We start from the raw sequence: 13,678 nt of genomic DNA, 5'->3' as shown, positions 1-13,678 counted from the left end.
AAATAGATGCGATACAAGATAGGGATTCACGCAGTGAATGAAAAAGTGGAATTCCCTTTCACATTTCCCCATATTTTTAGGTTAATGTGTAAATGTAGGTATGTTGTAAATTTAATAATTTCGTTTGATTGAACTACATCAAAAAAAAATTTGATTCCCTAAAAACCGAGCTTCAAAGTAAGCCCGACTTTTCCCAAAAAATGTTTTTTGATTATGAAATTTGTTTTTACATAGAGTTTATAGTTTTTGAATAATCAAAGAAGTTTGATGTGTCGCGCTAGCGCTGTAGCATACTGGCACGCTAGTAATGGTTTCGATTCGCCCCTAATTTTATATTTAAAATGGCTCAAAAACTATAAACTCTACATAAAAACAACTTCAATTTTCGTGTTCCTTGGTTAATTTTGAATCAGAATCATATATAGTTATCTAGATTTAATGATATTATTTTTTAATAGGACAAAATTTTACGCCCGGCCTTCTGTTTTTTTTTTTTTTGTTTAATTCAGAAACTATAAGGCCAATTAAAAAATAAACTTTATATCCGTGATCAGTATTACATACTGCATCGAAATCATGTATTTTAAGCCAAATTTGAAATTTAGCCAAAAATGAAAAAGTGAGAAGGCTATACCCTTCTCACTTTTTCATTTTTCTTCAAATTCTAGATTTGGTTAAAAATACATTATTTTGATTCAAAATTGATCGCTGATCACGAAAATCGGGTATATTTTTATATTGGGCTTATAGATTTTGAATTTACCGTAAAAAACTAAAAGTTGGGCTTACTTTGTCGGCTTATTTTGTCGGGCTTAAAATTTTGTCCTATTAGAAAATCATATCATTAAATCTAGATAACTAAATATGATTCTGATTCAAAATTTAACAAGGAACACGATTATAAAATTTGTTTTTACGTAGAGTTTATAGTTTTGATCAATCAAAGATGTGTCATGCTAGCGCTGTAGCGTACTGGCGCCCTAGTAATGGTTTCGATTCGCCCCTAATTTTATATTTTAGATTGCTTAAAAACTATAAACCCTACATAAAAACCACTTCAATTTTCGTGTTCCTTGGTTAATTTTGAATCAGAATCATATATAGTTATCTAGATTTAATGATATTTTTTAATAGGACAAAATTTTAAGCCCGACAAAATAAGCCCGGCCTTCTGTTTTTCATTCATCTTTTAACGGCTAATTTTAGGAATTTCAATCGGTTAATATTTTTTTTTTTAATTTAAGAAAAACATTTTGGGTTTATTCTAACGAAGCGACAAAATTCCTATGTCCGCTTTAGCTAACAATGTTGCGTTTATGGTTACTGTTACTGTCGTACCTTAAGCAATCGTCTTCACCACAAATGGCTTCAATTGGTCATTTGGACAACAGTTTACTTTTGACGAAATCAACGAGGCTTCGCCAATTTGTTTGACATAATCCCCCCCTGCTTAACAATCCAACAAGAGAGATCACTTATCGACTTACGAAAACTTTACGACGCCATAATAAATTTGAATTGACGAAAAGTTTGGAAAAGTAGGAACAATCACAAACGAAAAAATAGAACAAATTTTGTAAAAAAATTTGGTTTTATTTAACATGCGCCATAAATATTACATAGCACTTCTTATTGACCTAATATTTGGGGTAAGCCGGGGCGGGCTTGTAGGCTGGGGCGGGGTAGGCCGGAGCGGGGTAAGCAGGGTAGGCTGGTGCGGGGTAAGCGGGCTTGTAGTCGGCCTTGTAGGCGGGTTTGTACTCGGGGTACTTGGCTTCACCCTCGTACTTGACATCAGCGACGTAGCCGGTGTAGTCATCGGCCTTGTAGGTGACGATCTGAGTGCGGCCATCGGGGAGAAGGACGCGGTAAGATCCAGTGACGTAACCCTTGTCATCAGCGGTCTCCTGGTGAGCGTAGTCGTTGTAGGAAGGATCGTCCTTCACGTTCCAGGCGAAGCTGTATGGCATCGGGGCCTAGGCATTCGTAAGTTTAAAAAAATTTAAAACTTAATTAACAAGCGATCAGTGCAACTCGATGGTACGCATAAAACCTACGTAATCATAGCTCTTCTGGTAGGCCGGTGCAGGGTAAGCCGGGGCAGGATAGGCAGGGGCAGGGTATGCAGGCTTGGGGTAGGCCACGTTACCGGCCACAACGGCGATCAAGACGGCAAAGACGAAAATCTGAAATATATTTAGCGGATTGTTAGAAATGGCACCTGGTCTTACAAAAATTTAGGAAGTTTTGAAAGTTGACCAATAGATAGGAAAGTGGGAGCTCACCTGCATGTTGAGAATGTCGGATTGAGCTGAGCAAACAACTGATGTCCATTCGAAAGGTCTCGGCTACTTTTATACGGTTCTGGTTGCGCTGCACTACATGCAATTCTTTGCTTGGCCATAATCCTCCGCGCAGTGGTCCAAATAATCCATGTTATACTACAAAACATGGCTCTTGCCGCCGTAAAGTTTCACTTTTCCCTATAACTAGTCTTGCGTTTAGAAGAAGAAGCGAGTTGTTCGATGAAATTGCCCATGACCGCGACGTTAAACACGCCTCAAGGCTAGGTCGCTGGGTGGGGCCGTGAGGAATCTAACGATGGACGGAGGACTCATTCGTGCATCGCTTTCCTCCCGTTTTAGGTTATTGTAACAGAAATGAAAATGATAGCGGTGGATAACTATGTACTGTTCTTTAAAAGAAAGGACGTTTCGCCCGTGGTGCGAGATACATAAAACCAGCCTTGAATTGTGCTACATTTACGCCGTTCTTTCTAATTTTTTATCGAATGAAAGCGAAAACAGTTACCATAACTGGCATATGTTCGTGAATCGGTTACTCATCGGCTACTCTCCTACTTTTAAACAATTTAAAAGAATGAACAAATAGACCAAATGTGTCATGATGGAGGATTGCTTGATCAACAAGGCCATTGGCCGCACGACGAAGGGTGGTATTTTAGTATTGTGTCCAGCAAAAATAATTCGAGATACACAACAATCTGACCATCTCAGCTTAGCAAGGTCGAACAAAAGAAAGGTTGAAAGTAGATCACGTTTGTCGACCATCACGATTTTCGATCTACTAGTGCAAGTAGATAGGCGTAAGAATCACCTCATTCTCCTTATTCGGTTGTAACGCCATTGTTACGAAATGGCGAAATCTGGTGTTTTCATACATATACGATGTGGTGGTCGTGACCCGAGTCCAACGTGGCTGACTTGAAGATTTATTTTTAACCATAAACTACCATTTGCGGAATTTTTGACGCACATACCAGTCCAACACGCCCCACCCGTCTGTAACTTGCCTAAAGATTCGAGATCTTGCAAGTTACGTCAGAATCATGTTTCTAATTTCGTTTTTCCTTGGCATTGTTCAGAGCTCGTTTAAGCTTTTAGTTTTTTTGTTTTTTTAACTGCGATGCGGAAATCCAGCCAGATGTATCGAAGTATTTTCAAGGTATTACATGTTGGTTCATGGTTCGCCATCAGACTGTAACAGTTAAGAAACAAAAAACACTGGAAACGAAGAAGATTGATGACCTTGCTCCACTTGTCCATTCAATTGTCATACTTACAGCCGTGAGAGTAAGACAGTTATGTCGCAACTATCATTGGCAAGTTAGCGATTTGAAGGACGTCCACTCATAAAGTAACTACCCCATTAGTAAATTGACAATCCGAAGGACGTCCGCAAGCAAACATGGAACATACATTCAATTGCAATAACAACCAAATATCTCTGGCGCATCCCTATGCATCCACTCGACACCTATTCTATTACACCTGCTAAATAAATAATAGAAAAATAGAAATCGATCGCCTTCGCCGCTTGTAGGCCACAGAGTCGAAGAAAGGAGAGAAAGGTGCGCTAAACGAGACCAAAAGAATCGTTTTCGCAATCATACATAACAAACAAGTAAAGACAGGGAGAGGATTGCGAACCATTTTAGTGAGAATGGGGACAATTATCTGTATGTTTAACGTACAAGGGCAAAAATATTTTCGACTCAGACCGCACCCATTTTATTATCGAAAGTACTTGTTCCTTTTTGTCCCTATCATATTGATTTCGATGCTAAAAGGAAGTGACATAGAAGCGGTCACTTTTCTAAATGTCCTATAAAAAGCGAAGCCGAAGTTCCGAATGTCATCAGTTCTACAACAACCAGAACACTACAAGCAACATGAAGGTGGGATCTGCTTCTTTTCCTTTAAACATTAGTTTGATTGTAACTCATCATAACATTTAAATCAGGTCATCATCCTCTCCGCCCTGTTCGCTGCTGTTGCCGCCAACGTTGCTTACCCTGCACCGGCCTACCCCGCTCCGGCCTACTCCGCTCCAGCTTACCCTGCTCCGGCCTACTCCGCTCCGGCTTACCCTGCTCCAGCTTATCCTACTCCAGCTTACCCCGCTCCAGCCTACCCTGCTCCTTACCAAAAGAGCCCTGAATATGTAAGTTCCTAGTGGTGAAATGCATTTACCAAAATGATTTAACTTACTTATTCGTTTCGCCAATTTTCACGAAATTAACTAGGCCCCGATGCCATACGATTTCGCCTGGGCCGTCAAGGATGACTACACCTACAACGACTACGCTCACCAAGAGACCAGCGACGGCAAGGGCTACGTCTCCGGATCTTACCGCGTCCTTCTCCCAGACGGCCGCACTCAGACCGTCACCTACAAGGCCGATGACTACACCGGCTACGTCGCTGATGTCAAGTACGACGGAGAGGCCAAGTACCCCGAGTACAAACCCGCCTACAAGGCCGCTTATCCTGCTCCAGCTTACCCTGCTCCAGCCTACCCCACACCAGCTTACCCTGCTCCAGCCTACCCCACACCAGCTTACCCTGCTCCAGCCTACCCCACACCAGCCTACCCCGCTCCAGCATATCCAACACCATCCTACCCTGCTCCCGCCTACCCCAAATACTAAACAAGATAAACACGAGATTCGAGATTGGGTAAAAAAAAAAATGTCATTATTGCCAACGGCTGTAAATTAAACAGAGAATTTAAAGAAGCCGGAGAATAAATGAAGTGGTTTATCAATCAATGACTCTTTGTTTTTCTTTGATGTTGATCCGAAGTGAAAGTTTTTATTCATTCAGGCAGAAAAATCTGGTTGTGATGTCTCGTGTCGAACATAGCGAACAATCTGAACAACCGCAGGAAGAAACGCAGTAATTATCTCGTTTCCGTACACGCATTATCCGTTTTTTGAACATCTCTTCGACATATGTGAAGTTAAGTTTAAGGTGTGACTTACCTATTTTCAACGAAGGCCATTTCCAAGCGTGGGTCCATCATGGTGGCCGATTAAGCAATAACAACCACCCACACCTCGTCCATATTGCACAGCTTTTCCAATAACTATTTGGTATGTGCGATTTATTTTAAATACGTCACTTCTTTGTCGACGTCAAATCCACAAGTCCCCGCTTTCCTTAACAGTTCAAGTCAAAAGCACTATCTATTTTAAGAACCACATCATTCACCAGAAGGCGTGAAACGAATATTGAGAACAAGCGACGCACGGTATTAAGCTCAGTTTAATGGCTCCTATTGTAGCAAACAATTGTATGGATTTAAACCGAAAATAAAACACGAAAAAAAAGAAAAGATGACAGCTCGTGAGTGAAATTTTGTTTCCATATGATTGGACACGGTTCTAGTTTTCCCTGTCCTCGAAACAAAACAACTGACCGCTTCTTCACAATAGAGAACGTGGAAACATTCTGACTCTCTCTGTCTCGAATTGTGAGGCGGTTTACAGGCAATTAGTCAGATTAGTTTTGTCTACTCGGAACTACAGCTTTGCTGGGAAGAGTTAGAAACCCTCAACCTTCAACGACCTTTAATCGTTTGCATCGTCTAAAGTGGGGGCGAAGAAAGAAAAAGGAAAACGCCCACCAACATGACAGGATGACGTATTACCTTTTCTATGGAAACATGGACTGATAGCATAAAAACAAAAAAAAATAGTTTTTCTTAATTAAGCTCATCAATCCGAATGTAAGAACAAGAAATAAAGAACTAAGAAAACCACAGAGGCAAACAAGGTGCCAAAATGTCGTTTATTTCAGGTTTGGTGAAGGTCAAAGACCCTTGATATGCAAATCTAAACGCCCCAATAAAGTCCTTCACTTACTGTCATAACTATTTTTATATCCCTTTCATAACTTGATGTCGATCGAACGCTTTGTCAACAGACACAACTGTCGCGTTAAGATGAAAAACAGGCTTGATGACACAATACACCTAGAGGGAAGGTTACGTCATGTCATTCACGAATTTTTATATACACAGCCATTCTTGGCGGCTGAACACAATTGTAACTATTATTTTTAACCGTCTGTCTCGTGCGCCATTGTGCTCAGGAAATTTATTTACCATGTTCTAGTGGTCGGCCACGGGCTTCCTAATCACAATGCATGGCGTTTTTTTTCTGGAACTCCCGCGTGCTTTCGTTTTCGTTCGAGTTGGCTTGCCGTCACCGACATCAATGTGCGCAAAAAGAAGAGGCAATGAAGCTCGACTTTCTCTTTTTTTTTCTTGCCTAAAATTGCGATGATGTACTACATGCAGAGACAAAGCGGACAGATAAAGGTGGTGGTGGTTGGACCGCTCCCAATTCTAGCGTAACCTCGTTTCGCCTCTCATCCGTGATTTGGGAAAAGTCACGAAGCGCTCACGACAACACCATTTTCTCCCGCAGCGGTTTTTCGTTCGTTGTACTCCGATTGTAGGCGAAAAAAGGCAACGGTAGACACAAGAAACGGGAGAGAGTTGAATTGTTTGACCTTTTCCTATTAATAATATCCAGCATTCACGCTATGTTATTCACGTTGCGGTAACATAGACCATATTCGGAAGAGTGCGATGCGTTAGCCTACCGTAGCTATTGATCCCCAATCCACAAATGTCGTTAAAATCGAGGGTGGGCAGAATGAATCTGTTTCGTGCCTCTTTCTCTCTCTCTCTCTCGTTATGCGATGATTCAGCCGGCCATGGAATTCTAAAATAGATTACCTATACCTGAAAAGCAAAATTCTTTAACACCTTTTTTTCTACGACAGAACATAGTAAACAAAGTAATCAGCAATCTATCAAACAACGATGCCTTAACGTGTAATTTTTTTGTCGCGGTGGGTCTATGAACACCTACGATGAACGTGTAGTTAACAGTGAACTCATCAGTTTTATATGATGAGACAGGACACACGATTCTGGCAACTCGTTTCAAATTCACCTTCCAATCATGATCATCAATTCTCTATCATTAATGTCAAGAGGAACATTCAATTTTTTATTTTGTTTCACGCAGAATAAAAATAAGAGTACCGTGACGTAGTGCGTGTGGAGAGAAAACATTGAATTTTTTGTACTCACACACAATGTGCGGTCTCGTCATCATCGTATGGTGGTGTCAATAACGACTTTCGATGATACCGGGAATTTTTTTTTTCTTTTTTCCCTTTCCACTATTTTTTTGTTGCTGCCGACAAACACACTTAGGTTTTGTATGCCGGCCACTTGATACAATAACTGCGACTCCTGCTGGTATCGACATGGGAGTGCGCCGCTGGGAAGTGTAGAAAACGTAACGGAATCTCACCAGCGTGAAGCCGAAATTTCATGTTATGTGCGCGTATATTGTTGTAACGCTTTTTCGCGTGTCTTGCGTTTCGCGTCACTGGAAGGCACTTTCTGATCACTTCCTTTCAGTTTGCTCTATGGCGCAACATTGAACTTTGTGAAAGGGCTCGATCGTATGTTGACTCTCTAGACTAATCTGTCCATAATGGGGGTAAACAAAGCAACAGATCGCAATCCCCCGTTGGTTATTGCACATGCAATACTTTTGTTTTGATCATACCGAATGCGGTGAGTATCGTTTTGAACGAGGTCAAATCCGAAATCAAGCCCGTAGTAGCGCAGCTGAAAACCCACCGAAAGACCCTAATACAGCAGAACAAAGTAAAAGTCAAAAGCGAACCATAGCAAAGCAGAAAGAGCATGTAAATGACATTATACCTGGCGAGGAAAAAAAGAAAGTGAAAACGCGAGTTGAAAAAAGAGCGGGGGAACATTGCGCATTAAGAAACAAAGTAGACATTAAAAAAAACAAAAGAAAATGGGCAGTAATTCAAAAACAAAGTACCGACAAATGTATTTAAATGCTCAAATGAGATTTTTTTTGTTAAAGTACAAGTTGTGCGGTAACCTGGTTTTGTTTTCGTGGTTACACTTTTATTCGTATGCTTACATAGAATCTGGATCCAATTAAATAGGATACCTGCTTTAATTGTACTGGAAACACCAAGAACGCAACAGGAACGATGAAGTCATGAAACATATGGCAATACAATGTTAACAAAAACTACCGAGACAACAAAGATAGGACAAAGTCATGGTGTGATTGGTGTGAAAGGATTGTGCGAAAGCCGGGAAAATACAAGTACACGCGAAGCAAGAAGTCGATGCAGACAAGATTGGGGTTATATTAATGAAAAAGAAGTTTAAAACGCAAAAGAAATGGAACAACCCTTTCAGCCATGAGCGTGTTATCGTATTCAAACACGCATCGCTGCGGCTTTAGAATTTACCTTCTTGCTAAAGAATAAAAAAATTGCCATGAAAATTTTAAAGAAGGATGCAGACAGTCATTAATTGGTTAACTATTACTGGCCCGCTAAATCGGCCTTGGTGTTTTGCCAAAACAACTGGCAGTGTATTGCGATATTATGATGAAGTAAGACATTTGAAGTTTTGCGCAGAAAGTGAAATGATTTTCACGAACACAGCACGCGCAGTTTTTTAGCGAAAAAATGCTTGCTGGCTAATAAAGAAAGATAAAGAATGGCACAAACGTGATGTACTACGAAACGCTCAATTAAAGGCTAACACGCTCCCCATTACTGGCGCAAAACTGATCGCAAAATAGCAAAGAAAAGAACATCACGACTTGAGATTTTTAGCGACAACGAGGAATTTTACTTTTTGTGGCATGAAAATATCTAGTGGTAAACGTCCCTAACCATCACGTCATTGCGGTTGATTTTGCACGGAAAAGCAATCACCGCCTCCCGTGATGGATCTGAGCCATCTAGCTCTTGTTTCTGTTATGCATGGCAACTTTCACGTGCGTTGAAACTCAATCGAAGCGGAGCACAATCATGAGCCTATTGGGTAAAATCACTCTCTCACAATCATTCAAAACTTTTCCAGACAGAAACAGGAAAATCTAATTTAATTATTGTACCCTTAAACTGCGAACTTAACCGCGAGAGTATAAGCCTGCAGCCACAGTTTGATTTCATCGACGAACCACACCCTACCGATGATTTACGTCATACGCATAAAATGTTTGAATTCGTTTTTAGAAGTGTGATAATAATCCTGGGAACAACTACACGCCTATCAACCTCGATAAAACGTATGTATGGCAACCACTTTGTGTCTTGCTGTCGGCGATGACCAATTCTAACCTGAAAGACAATTACAGACGTAGAAAGGAAAACAGTCATTGGTAATATCCCTTTTTCACGGAACGAACGCGCCGTTTTGCGAATATACAAGAAAAATCGTAAATGGTAGAACCCTAAGTGAACGTTAAAAAAAAAACGAGAGTAATGAATAAATAAGAGTTTGCAGTAAAAAAGGTAACCGACTTTTTCTTTCGCCAACGTTGCCGGGAGGCCCAAAGGCGGCAAAAACGAAATGAGATTGCCACATCGTAGCATCCAAGTGAATTTTTTGTTTTGTTTCCCTTTCGTTATTATTTTGGGTGTCGTAGTGAGTCGTGCCAAGTAATTACGGTTCGAATGTGGGTGTCGCAATTTGCACGTTTCGTGATTCGCTCACGACATCCGGCGCTCGTTTTACTGCTACAGATGGGATGCTGCGTAAATGGAAGTTTTATAGATCGTTGGTCGCCTTTTTTAGAGAACCGGTTGTTATGAACACTTAACGGTGAGGAGATGGAATTACATTAGGAACTGAAAGTAGCAATGTGTTGACGGTAGAATTCAGTAGATCGACTTTCAACGGAGCACTGATGCACGAATGGAAAATCCCCGATAGAAAATTGAAAAATTTTTACTCGGAATTTCTTAACAGGGAGCCCAAGAAAATTGGTCAATAGTTTGATGTTTGTTTAACGACTGGTGTAAAAAAAAAACTAGCTGTTATTATACGCTATTTTATTATGGGACAGATGTAAAAGGTTAAGGTACCATTCGTTGATTGAAATTCGTTTCCACCTGTTATCTGTTGTCATGGAAACGAGAGGGCAAACTAGAATAATTGGCTTTTGCTCACAGATCTTCACTCTTTTATTATCTTTTAAAGGAGAATAACATAATACGTTGACTTGCCTGCACAAGAAACGCAAGTACAGCTGTTAGCGGAATGTTTTCGCTTGCGTAAAGGGATGGGCCGTCCATCGTCGTTATTGTTCGTTGCAGCCGCAATCTCTATCCACCGCACAAACGCTTGTGGGTAAAAACTAAAAGTGGAACACCATGACGTCACATGGGCGAAGGTTGCTCGATATAACTAACTATTTGTTCTAAAAGCCAAAAATATGTTTTCACATATATGAAAACTTATAGCTTGGTTTTCATTCGTTGCGTATATAAGGCCTGTTTTGCTGTTTGGGAAGGCACAGTTTCATTCAAACTTCTAAAGCAACAACATGAAAGTAAGAAATACAAACTAGTTTAGGAATTCATTTCAAATCCACTTTAAAAATCGTCCCTTTATTAACTTGATTTCTGTTATCATTTTAATAAAAAAAGGTCTTCATCCTCGCTGCATTGGTCGCCGTCGTGGCTTCTCAGGGCTACCCCAAGCCTCAATACACTACTCCGGCATATCCTGCTCCGGCATACCCAACTCCTGCTTACAAAGCTCCAGCCTACCCAGCTCCGGCTTACAAAGCTCCAGCTTACCCTGCCCCTGCCTATCCGTCTCCGTCGTACAAGACACCTGAATATGTAAGTCATGAAAACGCGCATCTTATTTCTCTGATCTAAAGATTTATGCGTTGAATTTTAGGCCCCCATGCCATACAGCTTCGCCTGGAACGTGAAGGACGATCCTTCCTACAACGACTACGCTCACCAAGAGACCGCTGATGACAAGGGTTACGTCACTGGTTCTTACCGAACTCTTCTTCCTGATGGTCGCACTCAGATCGTCAACTACAAAGCCGATGACTACACCGGTTACGTAGCTGATGTCAAATATGAAGGAGAGGCCAAGGAATACAAGCCAGCTTACAAACCCGCTGGTTACCCAAGCCCTGCTTACCCAAGCCCAGCTTACCCAAGCCCAGCTTACCCAAGCCCAGCTTACCCAAGCCCAGCTTACCCAAGCCCAGCTTACCCTGCACCTAAATATCCTAGCCCAGCCTACCCAGCTCCCAAATACCCAACCAAGTACTAGATGAACCGAAAAGTTACAAATCAACCCTATGCTAAATTATTTGGAATTCAAATACAATTCGATGAAATATAAACACTCCAGAGTCATTGGCTGCTTTTACCTACTTTGCTTTCCTTTTGTAAATCTACTTTGAAAATTAAACCCTGACGTAAATGATCATTGTGTGGCAAGCAAGTCGTTCTAAAAATAATGACAGGATGCTTTGAAATCCAAATCCATGGAATACTGGTTACGTTTACATGTCCACTTCAGTTAAACGAACTTGCTTACTACCATACGTCTTGTTTGGGCCATATTAAAGATCGTGTGATCAGTACGTTGGATAAGTACGACATGCAAGAACAAAGCGCAATGGAGTTAAATGATTATCTAGTCAGCCAAAGACAATAGTTTTTGCTCTTGATAATTGGCGTCCTCTTTGAATAGCATCTTTTTCTGTAATTACGGTGTGCGCAAAAATGAGCAAATAGACAGACAGAAGAACAGGTACAGAAATCTAGCTGCATAATCAGAAGAAAGAAAAATACCCCTTGCCTTCTGGTGAAAAGAAATTAAAGAATAACAAGACAAATGAGCAGTTACCTAAAAAAAACTTCAAGGAACTGACATATTCTAGTATTATACCGAGTAATTTGCTTTCCAGAAATGCAAGTGATTATCAGAGCAGGTTTGGTGTTTTCGAAGTTCATTTACCATACCGCTAGCGATCATCGACTGAAAGGTTCCAACCTTAACTCGATTTCTTTTTTCTGCCGGTATAAAAGCACCTTTCCGCTGACCAAGAAGGCACAGTTTCTTCCAAACTTTCAACGCATCAACATGAAGGTAAGGGACTAAATCAACAATATGAACTAAGTACAAACTATGCCTGGTTTAGTGAAAAGGGAAATATGTTCATTGTAAACTTAATTCCTTTCTGGTACTCCCTTGTCTTGTGTGCACAGATCTTTATTCTCGCTGCATTGGTCGCCGTCGTAGCCTCACAAGGCTACCCCAAGCCACAGTACCCCAAACCGCAGTATCCTGCCCCAGCATACCCTGCTCCAGCTTACCCAGCTCCGGCTTACAAAGCTCCAGCGTACCCTGCCCCTGCCTATCCGTCTCCGTCGTACAAGGCTCCCGAATATGTAAGTCACGAAAACAAGCACCTTATTTGTCTGATCTAATGATTAACACATTAAACTTTAGGCCCCCATGCCATACAGCTTTAACTGGGCCGTAAAGGACGATCCCTCCTACAACGACTATGCTCACCAAGAAACCGCTGATGACAAGGGATACGTTACTGGATCTTACCGCACTCTTCTTCCTGATGGTCGTGTTCAAGTTGTCAACTACAAAGCCGATGATTATGGATACGTAGCCGATGTCCAGTACCAAGGAGAAGCCAAGTACGACTACAACAAGCCTGCTTACAAGCCCGCTGCTTACCCAAGCCCAGCGTACCCAAGCCCATCTTACCCAAGCCCGTCATATCCTAGCCCAGCCTACCCATCAGCTAAATATCCAACCAAATATTAGATGAGCCAGCTAAGCTATAAATCAATTGTATACTAAATTATCGTGAACCGAAATACATTATATCGTGGCAAAAAACAAACCAGTGAATTTTTATTTTCAATAAAATATGATTCACCATCTTAAGCGATCAGCGTACAAACATTTAGATCCCTGATTCTCATAATTGAATCTAGGCAAGGCAAATGTTTAAGGTGAATTCCCTACGAATAAGAGCACAAATAATATACGATTCTGGTGCTGACTGGCGATTTAACGAAAATGACCAAATATCGATAAATTTTGTTACAAGATCAAAAACGAGAGCGCTAGGGCGAAGTCTGCAAAGTTCCGGAATTTACGAAACCGGCCGGAACATTCGCGCTTATGAGCCTGTTCTTCTGCGATGTACTCACAGGTTCATGAAAATCTCTTGCAAAATATGAGACAATGGCACGTTATGTGTTATAAGCCATGAATATTTGTCACGACTGCAACATTCATTTTCATGCGTTAAACAAAATAACCCTTTCAAACTCGGTTGTTAATGTGACATAATTTCTACATACCCAACTGTATAAAATTAAAAATGGACATGAAGATTTTACAAGAACACATTTCACAAGAAGGTGTTACAAAAATCTAAATAATTTTTGACAGTAGCAAGCTGGCATTGAAGGCCAACGAATGATCCTTGCCTTTTACTGGACCAAGC

The 13,678-nt window shown here is 40.9% G+C and overlaps 2 protein-coding genes, 1 long non-coding RNA gene and 2 pseudogenes across 3 annotated transcripts; 3 read left to right on the top strand and 2 right to left on the bottom strand.

Annotated features, from left to right (window-relative positions):
* Positions 1-1,572: 1,572 nt before the first annotated feature.
* LOC130698554 (cuticle protein 19-like) lies at positions 1,573-2,419 on the bottom strand (annotated as a pseudogene).
* Positions 2,420-4,152: 1,733 nt separating this feature from the next.
* Positions 4,153-5,071, top strand: LOC130698549 (cuticle protein 21-like; annotated as a pseudogene).
* Positions 5,072-6,096: 1,025 nt separating this feature from the next.
* On the bottom strand, positions 6,097-7,737 carry LOC130698580 (uncharacterized). Its single transcript, XR_009003301.2, has 3 exons — positions 7,360-7,737; positions 6,912-7,291; positions 6,097-6,824 (listed from the first exon to the last, which is right to left on the bottom strand). It is a non-coding gene; the product is annotated as an uncharacterized LOC130698580 (long non-coding RNA).
* A 2,894-nt stretch (positions 7,738-10,631) lies between these two features.
* LOC130698557 (adhesive plaque matrix protein-like) lies at positions 10,632-11,539 on the top strand. The gene is made up of 3 exons (XM_057521231.2): positions 10,632-10,720; positions 10,818-11,015; positions 11,077-11,539. The coding sequence occupies exons 1-3, from the start codon at positions 10,715-10,717 to the stop codon at positions 11,464-11,466; spliced, it is 594 nt and encodes a 197-aa protein (XP_057377214.1). The 5' UTR covers positions 10,632-10,714; the 3' UTR covers positions 11,467-11,539.
* Positions 11,540-12,175: 636 nt separating this feature from the next.
* On the top strand, positions 12,176-13,066 carry LOC130698567 (cuticle protein 21-like). The gene is made up of 3 exons (XM_057521243.2): positions 12,176-12,291; positions 12,411-12,593; positions 12,655-13,066. Exons 1-3 carry the CDS (start codon positions 12,286-12,288, stop codon positions 12,985-12,987), a joined length of 522 nt encoding a protein of 173 aa, XP_057377226.1. The 5' UTR covers positions 12,176-12,285; the 3' UTR covers positions 12,988-13,066.
* The last annotated feature ends 612 nt before the right edge of the window (positions 13,067-13,678 follow it).

The sequence above is a fragment of the Daphnia carinata genome, chromosome 3 (genome assembly GCF_022539665.2).
Source record: "Daphnia carinata strain CSIRO-1 chromosome 3, CSIRO_AGI_Dcar_HiC_V3, whole genome shotgun sequence".
NCBI lineage: Eukaryota > Metazoa > Arthropoda > Branchiopoda > Diplostraca > Daphniidae > Daphnia > Daphnia carinata.
Note: the sequence above shows the minus strand (reverse complement) of the source record. Positions and strands in the feature narration are given on the sequence as shown.